Here is a 23,093-nt window from a genome sequence, read left to right on the forward strand (position 1 = left end):
ACGACTCAATGATTCTGAGAACATTTTAAATTGCATATTCTTTAACTTCCCTTCTACTCGACCCTCTCCCCTTTGTAAACTTTATTCTTCTGTTTTGTCTTCATGTATGTGTTGAATGTCAACTTTTATTATTTTATCTTGAGGTTAGTAAGTAATAAGATTCCACTTTCTTTCACTCAGGAAAATCTTGTAAAGGCATGAATTATTGTTTGAAGGTCAGGTGAGCTGAGATAGAGGTGATGTCAGAGTGATGTTGCAAAGGTGGAAATAACTGGTTTTAGTGTAAATAAAAGGTTAGAAACTCAACTCAGGATCAAATTTAATGTCATGATTGTGAACAGTTTGGCTTTACTTCAAGCTGCTGTTATAGAGAAGGATAGATTTGGTAGCTAACCCATTGAATGTGAATAAAGTTGTCAAAGGGCAGCTTATAAATTAGGAAGAGGAGGGATCAAGGGAAGAACTATCAATGTAAATTAAAGTCAAAGAAATTGTAATCTATGACGCATATTTTATGCAATACTCAAAGTCAAAATTAGCCCCATTGTCTTCAGAAAATTTTGACTTCAATGACTACCATGAGGCAAAAACTAACTTTTACATTTGTTTTAGCGGAAGAAAAATAAAGCTCCTACCACATCAGCTGAAAAGTCTTCGAAATCATCTGCCCATCATGGTAAGTTTAATATATCGATACATACAGAATATCCAGTTTCCTTCAGAGGAAGAGTAGAGGGCTGGGTAAAATGGGAAGAAATAATACAGCATTTTCTCAATTATGGAGAGGAAACTATTGCTTTAGTGAGTCCTGTTTTTGGCTTAGAGCAGTGCTGACTTCTAACCAGATTTGATAATGAACTGGACAACACAGAAAATACAACAAAGAAAAATAGAACTTGCACCCTGAACCTATTAAGGCCTTTCATCCAATTTACGTACTTTAGGACATTGACAAACCCTGTCAGAACCCTTAGAGAGCTTTCTAGTGGGAAACAGATAGAAACAGGAGTACTTCTGCTTTATCAATCTCATTGATATCTGAGATTATCAATTACATGTTAAGGCTCCGCAAGTGAACATAATGATACAGTTTTTACATTTTCATGAAGTGATGACATGGATCTGAATAAACGTATTGATGGCCTACAGCATTTCCAGGTTTTCATCCAGGTTGTTAGAATGATTCAGAATTGCTGATCTTGCCTGCAGAGCATTTGTAAAAGCTATTTAATTAGTCCCATTCCCCAGGGACCTTACCCAACTGAAAATTTGTCTCTTTCAAATATTTATCTATTGTATTGCAATTATATTTCTGTGTAGCCAGCCTTGGGGTTTGGAAAGCAAATAGAAGGCAGGAGGACCTGAAAGTGTCCTGGAATCCTGAAAGAAAGATCTACAACTCACTTTCCCAGCCTTGGTCTGTGTTTTGAGAATGACTGCAGGCAAAAAAGCCATTGCCAACTTCTTGAGGCACCCCCAAGAAATAGTTTCATTAAAAATAGCAGAAATAAAGATTCAACCCTTTCAACTTCACAACAACTTTACCGATATTCAAATCTCTTTGGAGGGTTGCCTTGTTTCCACTTTAAAGTTCCTCATTAGAGGACATGGCTGTACATGGTTTATTTCTATAAAGCCTCAGCATTCACTTGACATTATCTTCTTTAATTAATGTTTCTTCATGAGACCCTTAAACAAACGACCAACACAGCTCTTTTATTTCTCAATCTAAATTAAACTCTAATTCAGCAGCCTTCTGTTTCTGGAGCTTTCTCTTACTAAAGTTAAACCACATAGCATTTCTTTTCTCCTGCCTTAACTAGTCTGGATACTGCCCAACTGATCTGCTTTGTAACAGGCTTTTTCTCCCCCTTGAATCACCTGCTTCTGTTATTTATAAAGTAACCTCCACATTCACTACCCTTCTGGAAAAAAAAGTATTTCTGTCTCTGTGTCCTTGTCTTACTGGACACGTTTAAGCTGAACAACAGCCAAATTTTTTTATTCTCCGTTCTACTCCTTGTTTTATAAAGCACTGAATGACTCATCTCAAAAGCTTTTTTTAAAAGTTTCATTTAAATGCACAGGAACAAATTTCTAGATAACCCGTAACCATTCACATAACTCAAAAATGAAACTAACTTCTTCCTAACTTAAACAACGTAAAAATAAATGTAAAATTAAAGCTGTATGTGGTTCTGTCCACTTTAGAAGACAAGTTTCTAAATATAATTATAACATATCATGAACCTTTATCACATTCTAAAAGAACGTATCAGACAAGTTACCGTTATTTGAAAAAGTAGCTAACCAAAACTTCCTTAAGAACATGATACCTGAATTTCAGGAATTGTTATGAGAGATTATTCAAATTAAATCTATTTTCTCTAAAATTTAGAAGGTTCAGAGGTGAGCTGATCAAAGTCTTTAAGACATTAATAGGAAAAGACAAAGTAAAAATAAACTATTTCCACTGGATGAAGATTGTACAAAAAGAGATCTAAAACTTACAGTCAGACTGTTCAAGAAGCAGTGCTATATACAAAGAGTGTTACAGGTTTGGTGCTGTCTTCCACAAATGGAAGTTCATGCTAGGCTAGATATTACTTTTAAATTTGAGATAGATGACATTTTTTGTTAAACAGGAGAGATGGACCCAGATGCCAGGTATATGGTGTTAGGCCACAGATCAGTGTTTTGGACCAGGCCAGACCCCTCAAATCATTTCAAAAAGGTAGCCCAGCCCCTAATTTGCTAGTTATTTTAAGTAGGTGTATAGTGGGTATTCCCGGAGATAATCAGCTGGTCAAACCACTTTGTCTTAAACAAAACAGAATTTATTTACAAGGTTACTGAATAAAACAGAAAGAACAGAAAACAGAATACCAAATAACCTGGCCTATTCGAAAACCCAACAGACTATCCCAACTTAATGATGCTGTTCCAGATACTTGCAACAATCCCCATAAATACCACTTGGCACAAAAAATAAAATCAAACAAGTTCTCACTAGATAGAAGTCAGAGAGTACCAGCCTGGACTTGCTTCTGGGCCCAGCAGCTTTTTCACATTACTAAAAAAAATAAACCAGAGCAAAGCTGAGCTGGGAGAACTGACCACTCCCCTTTCATTATACAAGTGTTTTTTTTAAACTGGAAAGCCTTCTGCCTCAGGCATTATCTGTTAGTTATTATCAAATTGACCCTAAAATCCTTCAACCCCCAGACTTTCCAGCACTTGTAAAGTTTACGAACTCTCTGGAAAAAAAGGCCAAAGACAGCATAACCTTGTTAAAGGAACAGCTTTGTCACATCTCCCCCCTTAAAAACAAATTAACCATCAATATTCAAAGATGGCTTCATCTTAAAACCCTTAAAAATTGTTAGTGTCCTAAAACACACATATACATTATGTGGACACTAAATATGCAAACATGCACAACTGCATTCTGTTTCAGTCTGTTGTACTCCTGCTACCGAACACACTTGAGTCTTGACAATGTGTTGGCAATCACATCTTCTCGTCCTGTCACATGCACAGTTTTCAAATTGAATGGCTATAACAACAAGTTCCATCTAAACAGTCTGGCATTTTTGTCCTTAAATTTCTCCACAAATTTCAGTAGTTTATGATCAGTGTATATGATTGGCTCTGATACATTACTAGTAGCATAAACACTGAAATGTTGTAATGCCAACACCGAGCTCAAAGTCTCCTTTTCAACTGTTGACTATTTTTGCTGAAGAATGTTCAACTTCCTGGAGATATACCCAATAGGTCTTTCTACCTTCTCTTCGTCTTCTTGCAAGAGCACAATACCGACACCTACATCACTCACATCGATAGGCACTTTGAATGGCTTTGCGTAATTAGGTGTGGCTAATACCGGGGGAATGGTTAACATAGCGGTTCAGGCTGTCAAATGCCTTCTGATAGTCCACTGTCCACTGAAACTTCTTGCCTATCTTTAGCAATTAAGAGAGTGGAGCAGCCACACTGCTAAAGTTTGGTACAAATTTTAGATAAAATCCGCTCAATCCCAGGAACCCTAGTACTGCTCTTTTTGTCGATGATATCGGAAACTTCTCAATTACCTTTGTTTTAGCATCCCATGGGGCCATTTGTCCGTAATAATAACATGGCCCAGGAAGGTGACTTGGACTTTGGCAAATTCACTTTTAGCCAGGTTTATCACCAAGCCTGCCTTCCGAAGTCAATCAAACAAGTCTGATAAATGTCACAAATGTTCCTTCCATGTGTGACTAAAAATTACCAGATCAACAACATAAATGACACAGTTGGGTAATCCAGCAATGACCTTATTGGTTAGTCTCTGAAATGTGGCCGATGCATTTTTCATGTCATATGGCATGACTTTAAACTGACACAGTGCATTCGGTATTACGAAAGCCGAAATTGCCTTTGCTCTTTCTGACAAAGGTACCTGCCAGTATCCTCTGAGCAAGTCCAACATAAAAAAACAAGTTACGTGTTCCACCTTCTCAACACAGTCTTCTAAACGCGGAATCAGATATGCATCAGCCTTTGAAAGTGCATTGACTTTGCGATAGGCCACACATAACCGTTGAGTACCATCTGGTTTTGGCACCCTTACTATGGATGAGCTCCAGTCACTGTAACTCACTTTGATTATGTTGTCTTGGAGTATATGTTCAGTCTCCTTTTGAACCTGTGCCAACTTTGGAGAGTTATGTCTATAAGGATGTTGCTTAATCAGAACAGCTTCTTCTTCATCTACATCATGCATAATTAGCGTAGTACTTCCCAGCTTATTTCCACATATCTCCCTATATGACAGTAATAACTCTTTCAAGTCATTTTGATTTTCCTCAGGAAAGTAACTCAATAATTTAGCCCAATTTTTGACAACTTCCTCATTGTCCAATTTAATTTGAGGCATGTCTAATTCAGAATCCTCTGAACTTAGTTCTTCCCTCTGTTTTGTAATCGATAACACATTCTCCTCTTGATTTCCGTCCCTGTCAAAATATCTTTTGAGCATATTCACATGATACACTTTGTGAGATTACTTTCTGTCTGGAGTCCCTATCAAGTAGATCACCTCACTCAGTTTCCTTTCAACCTGATAAAGTCCACTAAACCATGCTTTTAAAGGTACACCTATCACTTGAAGTAACATCAGTGCGTTATCCCCAATTGCAAAATTGTGAATTTTTGATTTCTTGTCTGCTTTCCGTTCCATTGTATGCTGTGATACTTTTAAATGCTGTCTAGCCAACTCCCTAGCCATATTTAATCATTCCCTAAAATTTGACACATAGCCCAGATACGTGGTCTCTGGATTCTGATTTACCAATTTCTCCTTAATCAATTTTAACGGTCATCTCACTTCATGCCCAAAAACTAATTCAAATGGACTGAATTTGGTCAATTCATTTGGTACATCTCTGATGGCAAAAAGCACAAAAGCACAATCATCTGGGTAGTCTTAACTATAAGCCCTTAGCATGGTCTTTAATATCTGATGCCACCTTTCTAGCTCACCCTGCGATTCTGAATGGTGCGCAGTAGATTTGAATTGTTTTATTCCTAAGCTGTCAATAATTTCCTTGAATAATTTTGATGCGAAGTTTGACTTTTGATCTGATTGTACCTCTGTCATAGTCTGTATCTAGTGAAAGATTTTAATAATTCCTCTACAATCCTTTAGCTGTGATATTGCATAATGGGACAGCCTCTGGAAATCTAGTCAACACATCCATTATTGTTAACAAATACTGATTCCCACTTTTTATTTGAGGTAGGAGACCTACAGAATCAACTAAGACTCTTGTAAAAGGTTCCTCAAATGCAGGAATAGGTACTAAAAGTGTGGGTTTATTACCGCCTGTGGTTTTCCAATTACCTGACAATTATGACACATCTGGCAAAATTCAACTACATCCTTGTGTAGTGCAGGCCAGTAAAAATGTTTTTGTATTTTAGCTTGTGTTTTCCTCACTCCTAAATCACCCTCAAGTGGTAGCTCATGTGCCACTCGCAACACCTCCTTCCTATACCCCACTGGCAATTCGATTTGATGAACTATGCCCATTTCTCATCTGCCTGAATATATGATGGTTTCTATTTCCTCATCAAGACCTCATTTTTAAGGAAATAATATTCAGGAATACATTTGGATTCCTTTTCTGTGTATGCTTTTTGATACAACTGCTTTAAGTTTCCATCTTTCTGCTATAATTCAGTTCATTTATCTGAGCTAAAGATGTCTACATTGTCATCTATCAGATCCTGCTTTGTCTCAAACATCTGATCAAACAGGGTGTCTGCTAATTCCACTTCAACTTTCTTATCTGTACTCTTTGATCTCTCCTGCTTCAGCTGATGACTTTGTGACCTCGTTACCACACAGTCAGGAAACATTTCAGGATATGTGTCATGCAATAGTTCCGTTGCCAGAGAATGGGCTGGATCCTCCTTTATATTTTTGGCCAATTTGCCTTCGTATCTCATTTTTTCTCCGCGTATTGCCTTTTTAGTTATCTTCTGTTGCTCTTTATAGATTTCCCAGTCCTCTGGCTTCCCACTCATCTTTGCTATGTTATATTTCTTCTCTTTTATCTTTATACAGTCCTTAACTTCTCTCATCAGCCATGACCGCCCCTGCCTCCCCTTAGGAGCTTTCTTCCTCTTTGGAATGAACTGATCCTGCATCTTCTGCATTATATCCAGAAATGTCTGTCATTGTTGTTCCACTGCCATCCCTGCTAGGTTTAGATTAGATTAGATTACTTACAGTGTGGAAACATTGAACTTTGGCCAACTCGTCATAGCTCCATAGCTATATTCAACTGCAATACTGACACTTGCGATTCTTCCTTCTCCCTCTCAAATTGCAGATTAAAACTTATCATATTATGGTCACTACCTCCTAATGGTTCCTTTACTTCGAGGACCCTGATCAAATCCTGTTCGCTGCACAACACCAGATCCAGAATTGCCTTCTCCCTGGTAGGTTCCAGTACAAGCTGTTCTAAGAATCCATCTCGGAGGCACTCTCTTTCTTGGGGTCCAGTACCATCCTGATTCTCCCAGTCTACCTACATGTTGAAATCCCCCATAACAACTGTAGTAATACCTTTGCAACAGGCCAATTTCAACTCTTTATTCAACTTACACCCTACATTCTGACTACTGTTTGGGGGCCTATAGGTAACTCCCATTAGGGCCTTTCTACCCTTAGAATTTCTCAGCTCTATCCATACTGATTCTTAATCTCCTGAGTTTATGTCCCCCCTCACAAGGGAATATCATTCCTCACCAACAGGGTCACTCCACCCTCTCTGCCCGTCAATCTGTCCTTTCGGTATCACGTATAACCTTGAATATTTATTTCCCAGGCCCTGTCCACTTGAAGCCAAATCTCAATTATCCCCACAACATCGTACCTGCCAATTTCCAACTGAGCCTCAAGCTCATCCACCTTATTTCTTATGCTTCGTGCATTCATATATAATATTTTTAATTTGTTACTCCCCTCACCCTTTGTATCAATCCCTATATCACTTGACCATACTGTATGATCCTTTCTTGAGTTTTCTGCTCCGGTGATTCTGCTGTCTTTCTTAACTTCTCTTATTCTCACTTTCCCTTTAACTTCCTTCTCGAATTTCCAGTTTGTTTCCTTCCCCCCCACTACTTAGTTTAAACACTACTTAGTTGCAGTGCTGCAGTGATTTAGCAGTTTGGATCAGAAATTGGCTAGCTGAAAGAAGACAGAGGATGTGGTTGATGGGAAATGTTCATCCTGGAGTTCAGTTACTAGCGGTGTACTGCAAGGATCTGTTTTGGGGCCACTGCTGTTTGTCATTTTCATGAGGGCCTAGCAGGATGGGTTAGTAAATTTGCGATGACACTAAGGCCGGCGGAGTTGTGGGTAGTGGTGAAGGATGTTGCAGGTTACAGAGGGACATAGATAAGCAGCACAGCTGGGCTACGAGGTGGCAAATGGAGTTTAATGCAGAAAATTGCAAGGTGATTCACTTTGGAAGGAGTAATAGGAATAAGGAGTACTGGGCTATTGGTAAGAAATTTGGTATTGTAGTTGAGTAGAGAGATCTTGGTACATAGATCCCTGAAAGTTGCCACCCAGGTTGATAAGGTTGTTAAGAAGGCATACGGTGTGTTAACTCTTATTGGTAGAGGGATTGAGTTTCGGAGCCATGAGGTCATGTTGCAGCTGTACAAAACTCTGGTGCAGCCGCACTCTGAGTTTTGCGTACAGTTCTGGTCACTGCATTATAGGAAGGATGTGGAAGCTTTGGAAAGGGTTCAGAGGAGACTTACTAAGATGTTGCCTGGTATGGCGGGAAAGTCTTATGAGGAAAGGTTGAGGTACTTGAGGCTATTTTTGTTAGAGAGAAGAAGGTTAAGAGGTGACTTAATTGAGACATACAAGATCATCAAAGGGTTAGATAGGATGGATAGTGAGAGCCTTTTTCCTCTATTGTGATGGCTAGCCCGAGGAGACATAGCTTTAAATTGAGCAGTGAAAGATATCAGACAGATGTCAGAGGTAGTTTCTTTACTCAGAGAGTAGTAGGGGCGTGGAATGCCCTCCCCGCAACAGTAGTAGACTTGCCAACTTTAAGAGCATTTAAATGGTCATTGGATAAACATATGGATAATAATGGAATAGTGTAGGTTAGATGGGCTTCAGATTGGTTCCACAAGTTGGCGCAACATTGAGGACCAAAGGGCCTGTACTGCACTGTAATGTTCTATGCTTTATGCATCTTTTTGCATTCATCTTAAGCCATCTCTAAAGATTCTGACGATGTTTCCAGTAAATTTAAATGCAGAGCTATTGCTGTAGTTATCTCTCCTTTTCTCATAGAAGGAGGCAGCTCCAACTCCAGTTTGTTTGCTAATTCCAGCAGCTTGGCCTTCACCACCTTTTGTAAAACCCCCAAGGTCACTTCTTCCACTCCCAGAAAACTTTTGGTGACTGAAAGAACAATTGCTGTCCCAAGCACAGTTTAAACCAACCAAATTCAACACCCAGAACAAAAGACACTAACACCTACCACTCGCTGCCTTCAAGTGCAACAAGTCTAATCCAAATTTGAAACTACAGAACAAACCCTGCAAACAGCCCCAATCTATTATGGACCAGGCCAGACCCCTCAAAACATTTCAAGAAGACAGCCCGGACCCTAACTTTGCTAGTTGTTTCAAGTTGGTGTATAGTGGGTATTCCAGGAGATAATCAGCTGGTCAAAACACTTTGTCTTAAACAAAACAGAATTTATTTACAAGATTACTGAATAAAACAGAAAGAACCTTGGAGTGCAGCTTCATAACTCCTTGAAAGTGTAGTCACAGGTAGATAGGATAGTGAAGAAGGCGTTTGGTATGCTTTCCTTTATTGGTCAGAGTATTGAGTACAGGAGTTGGGAGGTCATGTTGCGGCTGTACAGGACTTTGGTTAGGCCACTGTTGGAATATTGCATGCAATTCTGGTCTCCTTCCTATCGGAAAGATGTTGTGAAACTTGAAAGCGTTCAGAAAGGATTTACAAGGATGTTGCCAGGGTTGAGGTATCTGAGCTACAGGGAGAGGCTGAACAGGCTGGGTTGTTTTCCTTGGAGCATAGGAGGCTGAGGGGTGACCTTATAGAGGTTTACAAAATTATGAGGGGCATGGATAGAATAAATAGACAAAGTCTTTTCCCTTGGGTCGGGGAGTCCAGAACTAGAGGGCATAGGTTTAGGGTGAGAGGGGAAAGATATAAAAGAGATCTAAGGGGCAACTTTTTCTCGCAGAGGGTGGTACGTGTATGGAATGAGCTGGCAGAGGATGTGGTGGAGGATGGTACAATTGCAACATTTAAGAGGCATTTGGATGGGTATATGAATTGGAAGGGTTTGGAGGGATATGGGTCGGGTGCTGGCAGGTGGGACTTGATTGGGTTGGGATATCTGGTCGGCATGGATGGGTTGGACCAAAGGGTCTATTTCCATGCTGTACATCTCTATGACTCTGACAGAAAACAAAATACCAATTAAGCTGACATATTTGAAAACCCAGAAGACTATCCCAACTTAATGATGCTGTTCCAGATACTTGCAACAATCCCCATAAACACCCCTTGGCACAAAAGATAAAATCAAACAAGTTCTCACAGGAAAAAAAGTTAGAGGGAGAGTACCAGCCTGGACTTGTTTCTAGGTCCAGCACCTTTTCCACATTTCTGTTTTAAAAAAACCAAACCAGAGAAAAGCTGAGCTGGGAGATCTGGCCACTCTCCTTTCATTATACAAGTGTATTTTTTAAACTGGAAAGCCTTCTGCCTGAGCAATAGCTGTTACCTATAAACAAATTGGCCCTAAAACCCTTCAACCCCCAGACTTTTCCGAGCTTGTGTCATTTAAGACCGCTCTTAAAAAAAACCTCTATAAGCATAACCTTGTTAAAGAAACAGCTTCGTCACATCAGCCACGACCTAATTAAATGGTACAACAGGCTCATTGGGCTGAAAAGTCTATTTTTCAATTAAACATGAAAAAGAAATATCTTCTCTCAGACAGTTGTGATTTTTTGGAATTTTCTTGCCTAAATAGCTGCTGTGAAAGTTCAATTATTGAGTATCTTCAAGACACTTGTCATTAAGAGAATCAAGGGCTCAGTGGATGTATGGAAAGATTAAATTGAAATAAAAGATCTACTTAAAATATTTTAAATAAATATATTTTAAACATCTTTAAATAAAATATTGAATGATGGAGCAGTATCAAGGTATTATATGAGCCATCTTGTTCATGCTTTCTATATTCTAATGTTTTCATTATATTGGTGCAAGCTTATGAATCAAAACTGTGGTGCTGGATAAGCACAGCAGGTCAGGCAAGCATCCGAGGAGCAGGAGAATCGACGTTTCAGCGTAAAGTCTTCATCAGGAATGAGCCTTGTGGGCCAGTGGTACTGAGAGATAAATGAGATGGGGCTGGGGCTGGGGGAAGGTAGCTGGGAATGTGATAGGTAGATGAAGGTGCGGGTGGAAGTGATAGATTGGAGGGGAGGGTGGAGCGGGTGGATGGGAAGGAAGGAAAATGGACAGGTAGGACTGGTCAAGGAGGCAGTTCTGAGGTGGATGCTTCGGACTGGGATAAGGTGGGGGGAGGGGAAATGAGGAATCTGGTGAAATCCACACTGATCCCGTGTGGTTGCAGGGTCCAAGGTGGAAGTTGAGGTGTTCTTCCTCCAGGCTTCGGATGGTAAGGGTTTGGTGATGGAGGAGGCCCAGGACCTGCATGTCCTTGGTGGAGTGGGACGGGGAGATAAAATGTTCAGCCACAGTGGTGGGGTTGGTTGGTGCAGGTGTCCCACAGATGTTCTCTGAAAGGATCCGCAAGTTGGCGTCCTGTCTCCCTGATGTAGAGGAAAAAACATTAGGCGCAACTAATACAGTAGATAACATGCGTGGAAGTACAGGTAAATTTCTGTTGGACATAGAAGGATGCTTTGGAGCCTTGGACGGAGGTGAGGGGGGAGGTGTGGGCTCAGGTTTTGCACTTCCTGCGGTGACAGGGCAAGGTGCCAGGGGTGGGGGAGATGTGCATCTGACGAGGGAGTCACAGAGGGAATGGTCTGTCCAGAATGCAGATAGTTGTAGGGAGGGAAATATATCCCTAGTAACGGGGTCTGCATGTAGGTGGCGCATGTGGTGGAGGATGATGCGATGTATGTGAAGGTTGGTGAGGTGGAAGGTGAGGACCAGAGTGGTTCGTCACTGTTGCGGTTGGAGGGGAGGAGATGCATTGGAGGGCATCGTCAACCACGTGGGAGGTGAAATTGTGGTCTTTGAAGAAGGATGCCATCTGGAATGTTCTATGGTGGAATTGATCCTCCTGGAAGCACATGCGGCGTAAGTGGAGGAATTGGGAATAAGGGATGGCATTTTTACAGGAGGTAGGGTGGGAGAAGGTGTAGTCCAGGTAGCTGTGGGAGTCGGTGGATTTGTAATACATGTCTGTGTTCAGTTGGTCACTAGAGATGGAGATGGAGAGATCCAGGAAGGGGAGGGAGGTGTCCGAGATGGAGATCTTCGTCGTGGCGGATAGATGCATAGAGGGACTGGATGTCCATGGTGAAGATAAGGCATATGAGGGGGGAGAATCAAATGTCTTGGAGGAGGTATAGGGTGTGAGTGGTGTCCCGAACATAGATGGGGAGTTCCTGGACTGTGGGGTGGGGGTGAGGCAGGACGGTAACAAGGTATGCAGAGATGAGTTTGGTGAGACAGGAGCAGGCTGAGACAATGGGTTGACTAGGGCAGTCAGGTTTGTGACTCTTGGGGCAGACATAGAATCAGGTGGTGCGGCATTCTCAGACCATAAAGTTAGAGGCTGTGGTTGGTACATACCCACTCACCTCTCCCCCCCCCCCCCCCCCCCCCCCAGCATCTTTCCCTGCCACTGCAGGGTGTAAAACCTGTGCCCACACCTCCCCTCTCAAACCTCCCTATAAAACCCCAAAGGATCTTTCTACATCTGACAGAAATTTACATGTACTTCCACGCACGTTATCTACTGTATCTATTGCACCCGATGTGGTTTCCTCTACATCAGGGAGACAGGACGCTAACTTGCGGATCCTTTCAGAGAACATCTGTGGGACACCCACACCAACCAACCCCAATGCCCTGTGGCTGAATATTTTATCTCCCTGTCCCACTCCACCAAGGCCATGTAGGTCCTGGGCCTCCTCCATCACCAAACTCTTACCACCTGATGAGTGGAGGAAAAATGCCTCATCTTCCACCAACCACACAGGATCGATGTGGATTTCACCAGTTTCGTCATTTCCCCTCACCCCAACTTATCCCAATCCGAAGCCTCCAACTTGGTACCACCTCCTTGTCTGGTCCTACCTGTCCCACCTTCCTTCCCTCCCACCCATCCACTCCACCCTCCCCTCTGACCTATCACGTTCACCTGGACCTTCATCTACCTATCACATTCCCAGATACCTTCCCCTAGCCCTACCCCTCTCTCCCACTTATCTCTCAACCCCCCCAGCCCACAAGCCTCTTTGCTAATGAAGGCCTTATGCCCGAAATGTCGATTCTCCTGCTCCTCGAATATTGCCTGACCTGCCTTGCTTTTCCAGTATTACAGTCTTGACTCTGATCTCCAGCATTTGCATGCTTATGGATGTTGCACAAGTCATTTATAGGTGCTAATAATTATTTCTTACTGATTCCAGCAAATCATGGTAAAGCAGGTACAAACTCTGCAAAGAATGCTCCAAAAGATGAGGAACAAAGTCAAAGAATAGCTCAATCGGCACCTTCAATGGAAAGTAACAAAAAGCTATCCGAAGTCCCTCTGAGTGAAATAGGTGAGTGCAGTGAAGTTGTTTTCGTTTACACACTTGAAATTTTATATTTATTAGATTAGATTCCCTACAGTACGGAAACAGGCCCTTTGTCCCAACAAGCCCACACCAACCCTCTGAAGAGTAACCCACCTAGACTCATTTCCTTACATTTACTCCTGACTAGCATGGCCAATTCACCTGGCTTACACATCTTTTTGAATGTGAGAAGAAACCAGAGCACCTGGAGGAAACCCATACAGACACAGGGAGAATGTGGAAACTCCACACAGATAGTTGCCCAAAGTGGGAATTGAACCCAGGTCCCTGGTGCTATGAGGCAGCAGTGCTAACCACTAAACCAATGTGCCACCCTTAACTACGTGCAGGTTTCCACAATCAGGAACTTTCCTTCTGGGATAGGACTTCAGTCCCACCCTCCACAGTAGCAATTGAAATACATAGGTAAAGGATGAAGTCGCTAAAGTCTTACAGACCATAGATCTACCCTTTCATTAGAGAGAGAGAGAGAGACAACTTGTGGTGATTTAACCTAAGGGTCACCACATCTCAGGCAAGGGGAGAGGTTGAGAAGGAGAGTCCTTCATGGCAACCTCAGCTAGTGTCAGATTTGAACCCACACTGTTCACAAACTGGACATCCAGCCGACTGAGTTGAAAGTTTCCAACAATTGCTCACGAAGCCTCTGAGCACTGTGAGAAGGCAAAGCTGGTGAGAAGCATAGTCACAAGCAACATTGGAAATGCCTTTATCGGAGTATGTATTAAGGTCCAAAAAGGAGGTGGGTAAGAGGGGACATGAGGAGGATTTTATGGAGCGTGTAAGAGTGAGAAGCATTTAACGTGGACACTGAATAATGCAGGAGCAGAAATTTCAATTTCCAGATGATGGGTTGAACAGCAGACATGAAATCACTGCTATGTTTCTAGGGTATCAGACCTCACATTATGTTTCTAGGGTATCAGGCCTCACATTATGCTGTGGTGAGTTCCCCATATGATACAGTATCAGTCAGTGATGACGGAGTTGGTGAGATGCAGAGTGGGGTCAGGGATGTGGAGGTGTGCAAGTGGGGAGGACAGGATGGCTATGGAGGAGTAGAAGGAAGGAGAGCCTGGCATCCCAGTGAAGTAGATGGTGGTCGAAGTAAGAAAATGAGGTGCCTCAAAGGGTGGCATCAGTATTGTTCACAGTACGTCCATTTCAGGGTGTTGGCTGGCAGAATCCTTACAAGACTTTGAGTTCACCTACAACATTTCAATTATCTCCATTAAAAGTGATCTTAGGCAATATCCTTTACCATGCATATAAGTTAGGGACAGTTGATCCTGTGAATTCACCCATATCCCACAGAGTAGCATGTAATACAAAAACACATATTTGAAACCAACATTATGTGAAATATCTACAAACAAAAATCAAATTTGGAAAGCACTCCTGCCACTTCTGCACTTTTATGTTGATTGCAATGAAGTTGGGCAGGAAAGCTGTGGCCACAATAAAGAATCTCCCTCTTAACCAGGAGGCTTTTTTATAACTTACCTGTACCAGCTACATTGTCAGCTGACAGAAGGTTTCAGCGCTGAGAAGCTTCTCCCACAACCTGATCACACATGTTTCCCATGCTTTCCACTTGCACTTTAAATTTTAATTATAAGTGTAGGCACTGAATTCCCTGTCTTGCCATCAGGAACAGTGTGTTATGGTTAAAATCCTGTCTGGTGTGTCTGATCTTCTTAGTAATAACAATTTGCACCAGATGTAGGATTTATGCTTCAGCCACCAACAATGCAGAAGGAAAGACTCCCATTTACACTGTCCTTCACTTGGTAATTTTAATAAAAGTGAAAAGATAATCATAAAATATCATTCCCTCTTTATACTCCAACTAAACAGACACCTGTCTCATGACAGATTCCTCACGACTGTTGTATCAATTTCTACAGATAATGAATGGCAAAGAGATAATCCACATAAAAAAGAACAAATTTATTATGTAGAATAAACCATCCTTGATAAACTTTTGTAATGTGTTTGCCTCACTGCAATCTTTGATTACAAAAACAGTATTCTGCTAGACAGATGGGGACAGTTGAACTGTAAATGTTATAAATTACAATAATAATCAGAAATCATTAATGTCAAAGTCCACATGAAGCCAGTTGTTCAAGTTCTGTGACTTAAATCCCTTAAAAAGGATTGTTCAGGCATGCATTTTTATCTGCATAAATAAACTTTCAATTTTTGTTCTTTTCTTTTTGTTAAAACAAAATGTCAGAAAAGAACCCTTCTGAAAACATTCCAGAAGAAAAAGCTCCTTCAGAAAAGACCCCTCTAGAAAACATTCCAGAAGAAATGTCTCCAATCAAGTCGGGTGCTGAGCTGGAATTGTGGTTGAGCCAAGTTTATTTCTTCTTTGTGAAGAGGTTGTTTCCAGCCCATGATCATGCTGAAGTTCTGAAAGTGGAGGCAAAGAGGGACATCGTGCGACAGAATGAGCTGGCTCGCCAGGCAAAGATAAAGGCTGCAACAAGAGCTAGGTCTGTCTCACCATGTTTTCTACGAGACAGTTGATTATTCCCAATTCTCATAAGCTATTGTTAGGAACTGAGAGAGATGGTTCTGTGCATCCATCTTGGTTATATCTAAAATAAAAGGTTCTCACAAAGCATGGATTCCCTTGCATTGGGGCTTGTTAAAGGTGAGAGTCTGATAGATAAGAGATTGTAGGGATGTTTGCTTGCTCATTCCCTTCTGGTAAAGATAACTACAAAGCATAAGGGAGGGAGGGAGCTGGTCAGAGTTGATTGGAGGGGGAGTCTAGCAGGGAAGAAAGTGGAGCAGCGATGGCAGGAGTTTCTGGGGATAATTCAGGAGGCACAGCAGAAATTCATCCCAAGAAAGAAAAAACATATTAAGGGGTGTACGAGGCAACCATAGCTGACATGGGAAGTCAGGGACAGCATAAAAGCAAAAGAAAAAGCATACAATGTGGTGAAGATTAGTGGGAAGGCAGAGGATTGGGAAGTCTTTACAAACCAGCAGAGCATAACTAGAAAAAGCAATAAGAGAGGGAAATATGATATAAGCTGGCCAGTAATATAAAAGACAATTACAAGAGCTCTTTTAGGTATATAAAATGTTAGAGACAGGCAAGAGTGGACATTGGACCACTGGAAGATTAGGGTGGAAGTGTAGTAATGGGGAACAAAGAAATGGCAGATGAACTGAATAGGTATTTTGCATCAGTTTTCTCAGTGGAAGACACAAGGAGCATACCAGAACTTCAAGAGAGTCAGGGGCAGAGGTTAATGCAGTGGTCATCACTAAGGAGAAAGGACTGCGAAGCTGAAGGTTCTGAAGGTGGATACATAATCTGGATCAGAGCACCTACACCTGAGAGTTCTGAAGGAGATAGGTGAAGAAATTGTAGGCGTATTGGTGGTGATCTTCTAGGAATCACTAGATTCAAAGAAAATCCCAAAGGATTTGAAAATAGCTAATGTAACACCCTTGTTTAAGAAGGAAGGGAGGCAGAAGATAGGAAACTATGGGCTGGTTAGCCTGATCTTGGTCGTTTGTAAGATTTTAGTACATTATTAAGAATGAAATTGTGGAGTACTTGGAAATGCATAGTAAAATAGGGCTGAGTCAGCATGGTTTCATTAAGGCGCAATCATACCTGACAAATTTGTTAGATTCTTTGAGGAGGTAACAAGCAAGTTACACGAAAGAGAGTCAGTGGACATGGTCGATTTGGATTTTCAGAAGGTGTTTGACAAGGTGCTGCATAGGAGACTGCTAAATCAGGTAAGAGCTATAGGGGTAGGTACTGCATGGAAAGAGGATTGACTGATGACAGAAGGCACAGAGTGGGATAAAAGGCTTTTTCTCTGGATGGCAGCCTGTGACTAGTAGAGTTCCACCAGGATCGGTTTTGGGACCAGAACTATTCCATTGCACATTAATGATCTGGACAAAGGAACTGAAGGTGTCATTGCTAATTTTGCAGATGACACAAAGATAGCTGGAGGGACAGGTAGTGTTGAGGAAGCAGGGAGGCTGCAGCGGATGTAGTATAATGTGGGAAATTGTGAGGTTATGCATTTTGATAAAAAGAATGGAGGTGTAGGCTATATTCTAATTGGGGAAAGGCCTCAGAAATATGAAGCACAAAGGGACTTAGGAGTGCTTTTCAGAATTTTTTAAGGTTAACATGGAAGTTCAGTTGGCAGTTAAGATGAAAAATGCAATTTTAGCATTCCTTTTGAGAGGGCAAGAAAACAAGAGCAGGAATGTACTGCTGAGGTCGAAGCTTTGGTCAGACTGTGTTTGGAATATTGTGAGCAATGTTTGGCACATTATCTAAGAGAGGATGTGCTGGCATCAGAGGAGGTCCAGAGAAGGTTTGTAAGAATGATCCCAGGAATGAAGGACTTTTCATATGAGGAGTGGTTGAGGACTCTGGGACTGTCATCCATGGAGTTTAACGGATGGAGAATCTCATTGAAACTTACAGAATACTGAGAGGCCTGGATAGAGTGGATATAGAGAAGATGTTTCCATTAGTAGGAGAGACTGAGACTCAAGGGCACAGCATCAGAGTGGAGGGACAACCCTTTACAACTGAGATCAAGAACACTTTCTTCAGCCAATGGGTGATTAATCTGTGAAATTATTTTCCACACATGACTGTAGAGGCCAAGTCATTGAGTGTATTTAAGACTGGGGTAGACAGATTCTTGATTACTGAGGGATCAAGGGTAATGGGGAGAATGGGGTTGAGAAACACATCAGCCATAATCCAATGGTGGAGCAGACTTGATGAGCTAAGTGGCCTAATTCTGCTCCAATATTTTGTGGTATTATGATCTGATAGATTTATCATATCTGAATAGGGTAGCCTATCAGTTTAGTCCTAGACTAATAGCTCAAAGGTCATGTGATTCAAGTTTGTAAGTTGTCTTGGTAGAAGTTAAATTCCATATTGTAATTCATATTCCATCCTGAAACTCATTTCAAAAATCTGGACCCCTATAAACTGGTGCCAGAAAAATAACCACAGAAGCTTGATGCTTATAAAAACGTAGATAGTTCACACTAGGGAAGGAAAACTGCTGCCCTCACCTAATCTGAATGACATGTGACTCCAGTGGGAATAACTCAAATCTCTCCTCACAGCTATAGATTTTTGTGCAGTGTCATCCTGATGAATCAAGATTTGAACTTTCTGTGACTTTAATGTCTTTTACATGGTGTGACTGTCTAACACTGCACACACTCCTTTAACTTTGGTCTCACTGCTTTGCACAAATTATTATTATTGGCTCTTGCACTCAAAGCCTTTATTTCATTACTTTAATAAATTAAGGTGTTGCCCGTTTGGATTTGATATTAACTGACATCTGCATAGCTCTGTAAAGTACCTCAATTACATTGCAACTTGTTCTGATGGTAATTTGTTCTGATGTCATTATAGATTGAAAGAAGAAGCCACGAAACTAGAACAAGAGGACACTGATTTGCTTCTGATTGTACAAAGTCCTGGAGAACAAAGTGAGGATAATGATAAACCCACTCATCCAGTGCAGAAAACACCCACAGAAGTTGCCCATTTAGTGCCAAGTAGAAAAGGTAGTGGAAACAAAAAAAAGAAAAAGTCTCTATGAACAAGTTTTGTATTAACTTGGCAGAATTTATGAAACCTCAAAATTATATTTTCACAGTCGATGAAACCAGGCCATCTTTTAATATTTTGCTGAAATGTAAAATCAAATGTCGGTAATCAATAGTTTTCTTTTGCAACGGTTTTAACCATAGGTCAAACTAAGGACAATGCACCAAAATCTATCTCAGTGCAAGCCATGCTGTGATTAATAATTATTAGTACTGAAATTCCTCCACACTTCATCTCTTTCCTTTTCTGTAATCTTCTCCAATTCTATAATCTTCAGGGATATTTACAATGCACCATTTTCTATCTTCTCGTACATCTTTGGTTTTAAGCTCTAGACCATTGAGGCTATGCCTTCAGGTGCTTGGCCCTGAGCTCTGGAATTCCCTCCCAAAATCTATCTACCTTCCTCTCTACCTATAAGCCAATTCTTACACTAACATGTTTCAAAAACCATTTGCTTACCTGTTGATATTACCTATGGCTGATTGTCAAATTTGATTTGAGATTGCTGCTTTTTTTATTTATTTAGGTTATTGTTAGATTTTAACTGTTTGGCCTTGTTGAAATGTTACTTTTTTGGCAAAATAAATTTTTGAGGAGTGACAAGAACATCGCACAAAAGAAGCTCCTTGTATGGAATTTTCATTCTACCCCAAACCAATGCCCAATGTAAATAGGACATGAGAGGATTAAACCTTTGAAGTATTACCTCCTGACTTCTACCAAGGTAATTTTAAAATTGTTGACCCTTATCTTCAATCTTTAAATGTCAGCAGAGACTTACAGGGGACAAAAGCTATTGGTGGTGCAACATAATATTAACCTCCATTATTGCATTGACTTCAGTCCAGCAGAAAGAGCCCATTGAATATTAGAGGCCCAGGTCCATCTTGCAAAATTACTTCTATTAAAATTTCTTGTTGTCCAAGGAAGACCTGAGTATTCACCCCACATTGCACAAGGAACCCTTAAGCTCTACAATATCAGCAAAGACCACCGCGACAGTGCCTTGATGCTTGTAAAACCCAAACATCTTAATGTGATAGAAGGTTTGAAACCCTGGTAAGTTTATTTTGGTTTCTCCTTATGCCTTACAATTACTTTTAACTTCATTAAATTCTGCTAGTGTTGCACATTCAGTTGAGAACATGTAGTGTTGCCCAGACTGTTGTAGTAGACAATGAACATGGAGATCACTCTTACTTCTTAGACCCCAAAATGTGTATTGCTTCTGGGACAAATCCACATATCAACATCTTACTTCAGTTGATCAAAAGTTAAACAGGTAACAGATGTCATTTGACATTTTAACGTGATGGTTCAAAAAAGGAAATTGCAATGCATTTGCACCCACCACCTCACTCATTCTCCATTCTGCCTTTTAAATGGGATGATGATGACTTTATCTTTCCTTTTTACTAGAGTTTCTGTTTCCAGTCTAAAACTTAGAGCAAAACCTTTCAGTCATACAATTATGGAATACTTCTAAACACAGCGATTGGGTAGAAGTTTGGAATTCATTTCCACAAACAACTGTTGAGGCTGAATCAGTTGTGACTTTTAAATCATAATTTTAATTTTTTTTGGTAAATGACTATTACTCCTGGTGCTACAAGCTAGTGAGGGTAGGAGTAGAAGGATAGAGCAGGTGAATGGGTGGCTGAGGAGCTGGTGTATGGGAGAAGGATTCACATTTTTGGATCATTGGAATCTCTTCTGGGGTATAAGTGACCAGAAGGATGATTGCACCTGAATTGGAAGGGGACTGATATACTGGCAGGAAGATTTGCGAGAGTTGCTTTGGAGGTTTTAAACTACTAAGGAGGAGGAGTGGGACCCAGGAAGATACTGAGAAAAGAGATCAATCTGAGACTGGTACAGTTGAGAAAAGAAGCGAGTCAAACATTCAAGGCAGGCAGGGACAGAGAACAAGGTAGCATTGATAAATAAAACTGCATTTATTCCAATGCAAGCGGCCTAACAGGGAAGGCAGATGGACTCAGGGCATGGTTAGGAACATGGGACTGGGATAGCATAGCAATTATTGAAATGTGGCTCAGGGATGGACAGGACTGGCAGCTTGAAAGTAGAGTCGCAGGTGGTTAGGAGAGTGAAGAAGGCGTTTGGTCAGATCATTATGTATAGGAGCTAAAAAATGTGTTGCTGGAAAAGCGCAGCAGGTCAGGCAGCATCCAAGGAGCAGGAGAATCGACGTAATCTAGGTAGCTGTGGCAGTCGGTCGGTTTATAGTAAATGTCCGTGTTGAGTTGGTCGCCCGAGATAGAAATGGAGAGGTCTAGGAAGGGGAGGGAGGAGTCTGAGACGGTCCAGGTAAATTTGAGGTCGGGGTGGAAGGTGTTAGTAAAGTGGATGAACTGTTCAACCTCCTCGTGGGAGCATGAGGTAGCGCCGATACATTCATTGATGTAGCGGAGGAAAAGGTGGGGGGTGGTGCCAGTGTAGCTGCGGAAGATGGACTGTTCCACATATCCAACGAAGAGGCAGGCATAGCTGGGGCCCATGCGGATGGCCATGGCTACTCCTTTGGTTTGGAGGAAGTCGGAGGATTGGATAGAGAAGTTGTTCAGAGTGAGGACCAGTTCAGTCAGTCGAAGGAGGGTGTCAGTGGAAGGGTACTGGTTGGGTCGGCGGGAAAGGAAGAAGCGGAGGGCTTTGAGTCCTTCGTGATGGGGGATGGGGATGTATAAGGACTGGATGTCCATGGTGAAGATAAGACGTTGGGGGCCGGGGAAGCGAAAATCATGGAGGAGGTGGAGGGCATGGGTGGTGTCCCGAACGTAGGTGGGGAGTTCTTGGACTAAGGGGGACAGGACTGTATCGAGGTATGCAGAGATGAATTTGGTGGGGCAGGAGCAGGCTGAGACAATTGGTCGGCCAGGGCAGTCAGGTTTGTGGATTTTGGGCAGGAGGTAGAAACGGGCGGTGCGGGTTGTGGGACTATGAGGTTGGAGGTGAATGGGAGATCCCCTGAGGTGATGAGGTTATGGATGGTATGGGAGATGATGGTTTGGTGGTGGGAGGTGGGGTCATGGTCAAGGGGGCAGTAGAAGGAGGTACACCCTGCCGCCTGTAAAAACGCCATCTTATATTCCCAATTCCTTCACCTCCGCCGCATCTGCTCCCAGGAGGACCAATTCCAATACCGAACAACCCAGATGGCCTCCTTCTTCAAAGACCGCAATTTCCCCTCAGACGTGGTTGACGATGCTCTCCACCACATCTCCTCTACTTCCCGCTCCTCCACCCTTGAACCCCGCCCCTCCAATCACCACTAGGACAGAACCCCACTGGTCCTCACCTACCACCCCATCAACCTCCAGATATATCGTATCATCCTTCGTCATTTCTGCCACCTCCAAACAGACCCCACCACCAAGGATATATTTCCCTCCTCTCCCCTATCAGCGTTCCGGAAAGACCACTCCCTCCACGACTCCCTCGTCAGGTCCACACCCCCACCAACCCAACCCCCACTCCCTGCACTTTCCCCTGCAACCGCAAGAAATGCAAAATTTGCGCCCACACCTTCCCCCTCACTTCCCTCCAAGGCCCCAAGGGATCCTTCCATATCCATCACAAATTCACCTGTACCTCCACACACATCATTTATTGCATCCGCTGCACCCGATGTAGCCTCCTCTACATTGGGGAGACAGGCCGCCTACTTGCAGAATGTTTCAGAGAACACCTCTGGGACACCCGGACGAACCAACCCAACTGCCCGTGGCTGAACACTTTAACTCCCCCTCCCACTCTGCCAAGGACATGCAGGTCATTGGCCTCCTCCATCACCAGACCATGGCAACATGACGCTTGGAGGAAGAGCGCCTCATCTTCCGCCTGGGAACCCTCCAACCACAAGTGATGAATGCAGATTTCTCCAGCTTCCTATTTCCCCAGCTTCCTCATTTCCCCTCCCCCCACTTTATCTCAGTCCCAACCCTCGGACTCAGCACCGCCTTCTGAACCTGCAATCTTCTTCCCGACCTCTCCGCCCCTGCCTCCACTCCGGCCT

The 23,093-nt window shown here is 42.2% G+C and overlaps 1 protein-coding gene across 2 annotated transcripts in view; it reads left to right on the forward strand.

Annotated features, from left to right (window-relative positions):
* rsph10b (radial spoke head 10 homolog B) overlaps nt 1–19,926 on the forward strand; it is an 85,963-nt gene extending 66,037 nt beyond the window's left edge. The window contains exons 15-18 of one of the 2 annotated variants that reach the window (XM_072559812.1): nt 613–676; nt 13,249–13,383; nt 15,659–15,920; nt 18,860–19,926. In XM_072559812.1, the coding sequence (XP_072415913.1) occupies nt 613–676; nt 13,249–13,383; nt 15,659–15,920; nt 18,860–19,049 (651 nt within the window). In that variant the 3' untranslated portion in view covers nt 19,050–19,926. The remainder of the gene's footprint in view (nt 1–612; nt 677–13,248; nt 13,384–15,658; nt 15,921–18,859) is intronic. The other variant, XM_072559811.1, reaches the window with a different exon arrangement.
* Nucleotides 19,927–23,093: the final 3,167 nt, after the last annotated feature.

Source organism: Chiloscyllium punctatum, chromosome 40 (assembly GCF_047496795.1).
Source record: "Chiloscyllium punctatum isolate Juve2018m chromosome 40, sChiPun1.3, whole genome shotgun sequence".
Taxonomy (NCBI): Eukaryota; Metazoa; Chordata; class Chondrichthyes; order Orectolobiformes; family Hemiscylliidae; genus Chiloscyllium; species Chiloscyllium punctatum.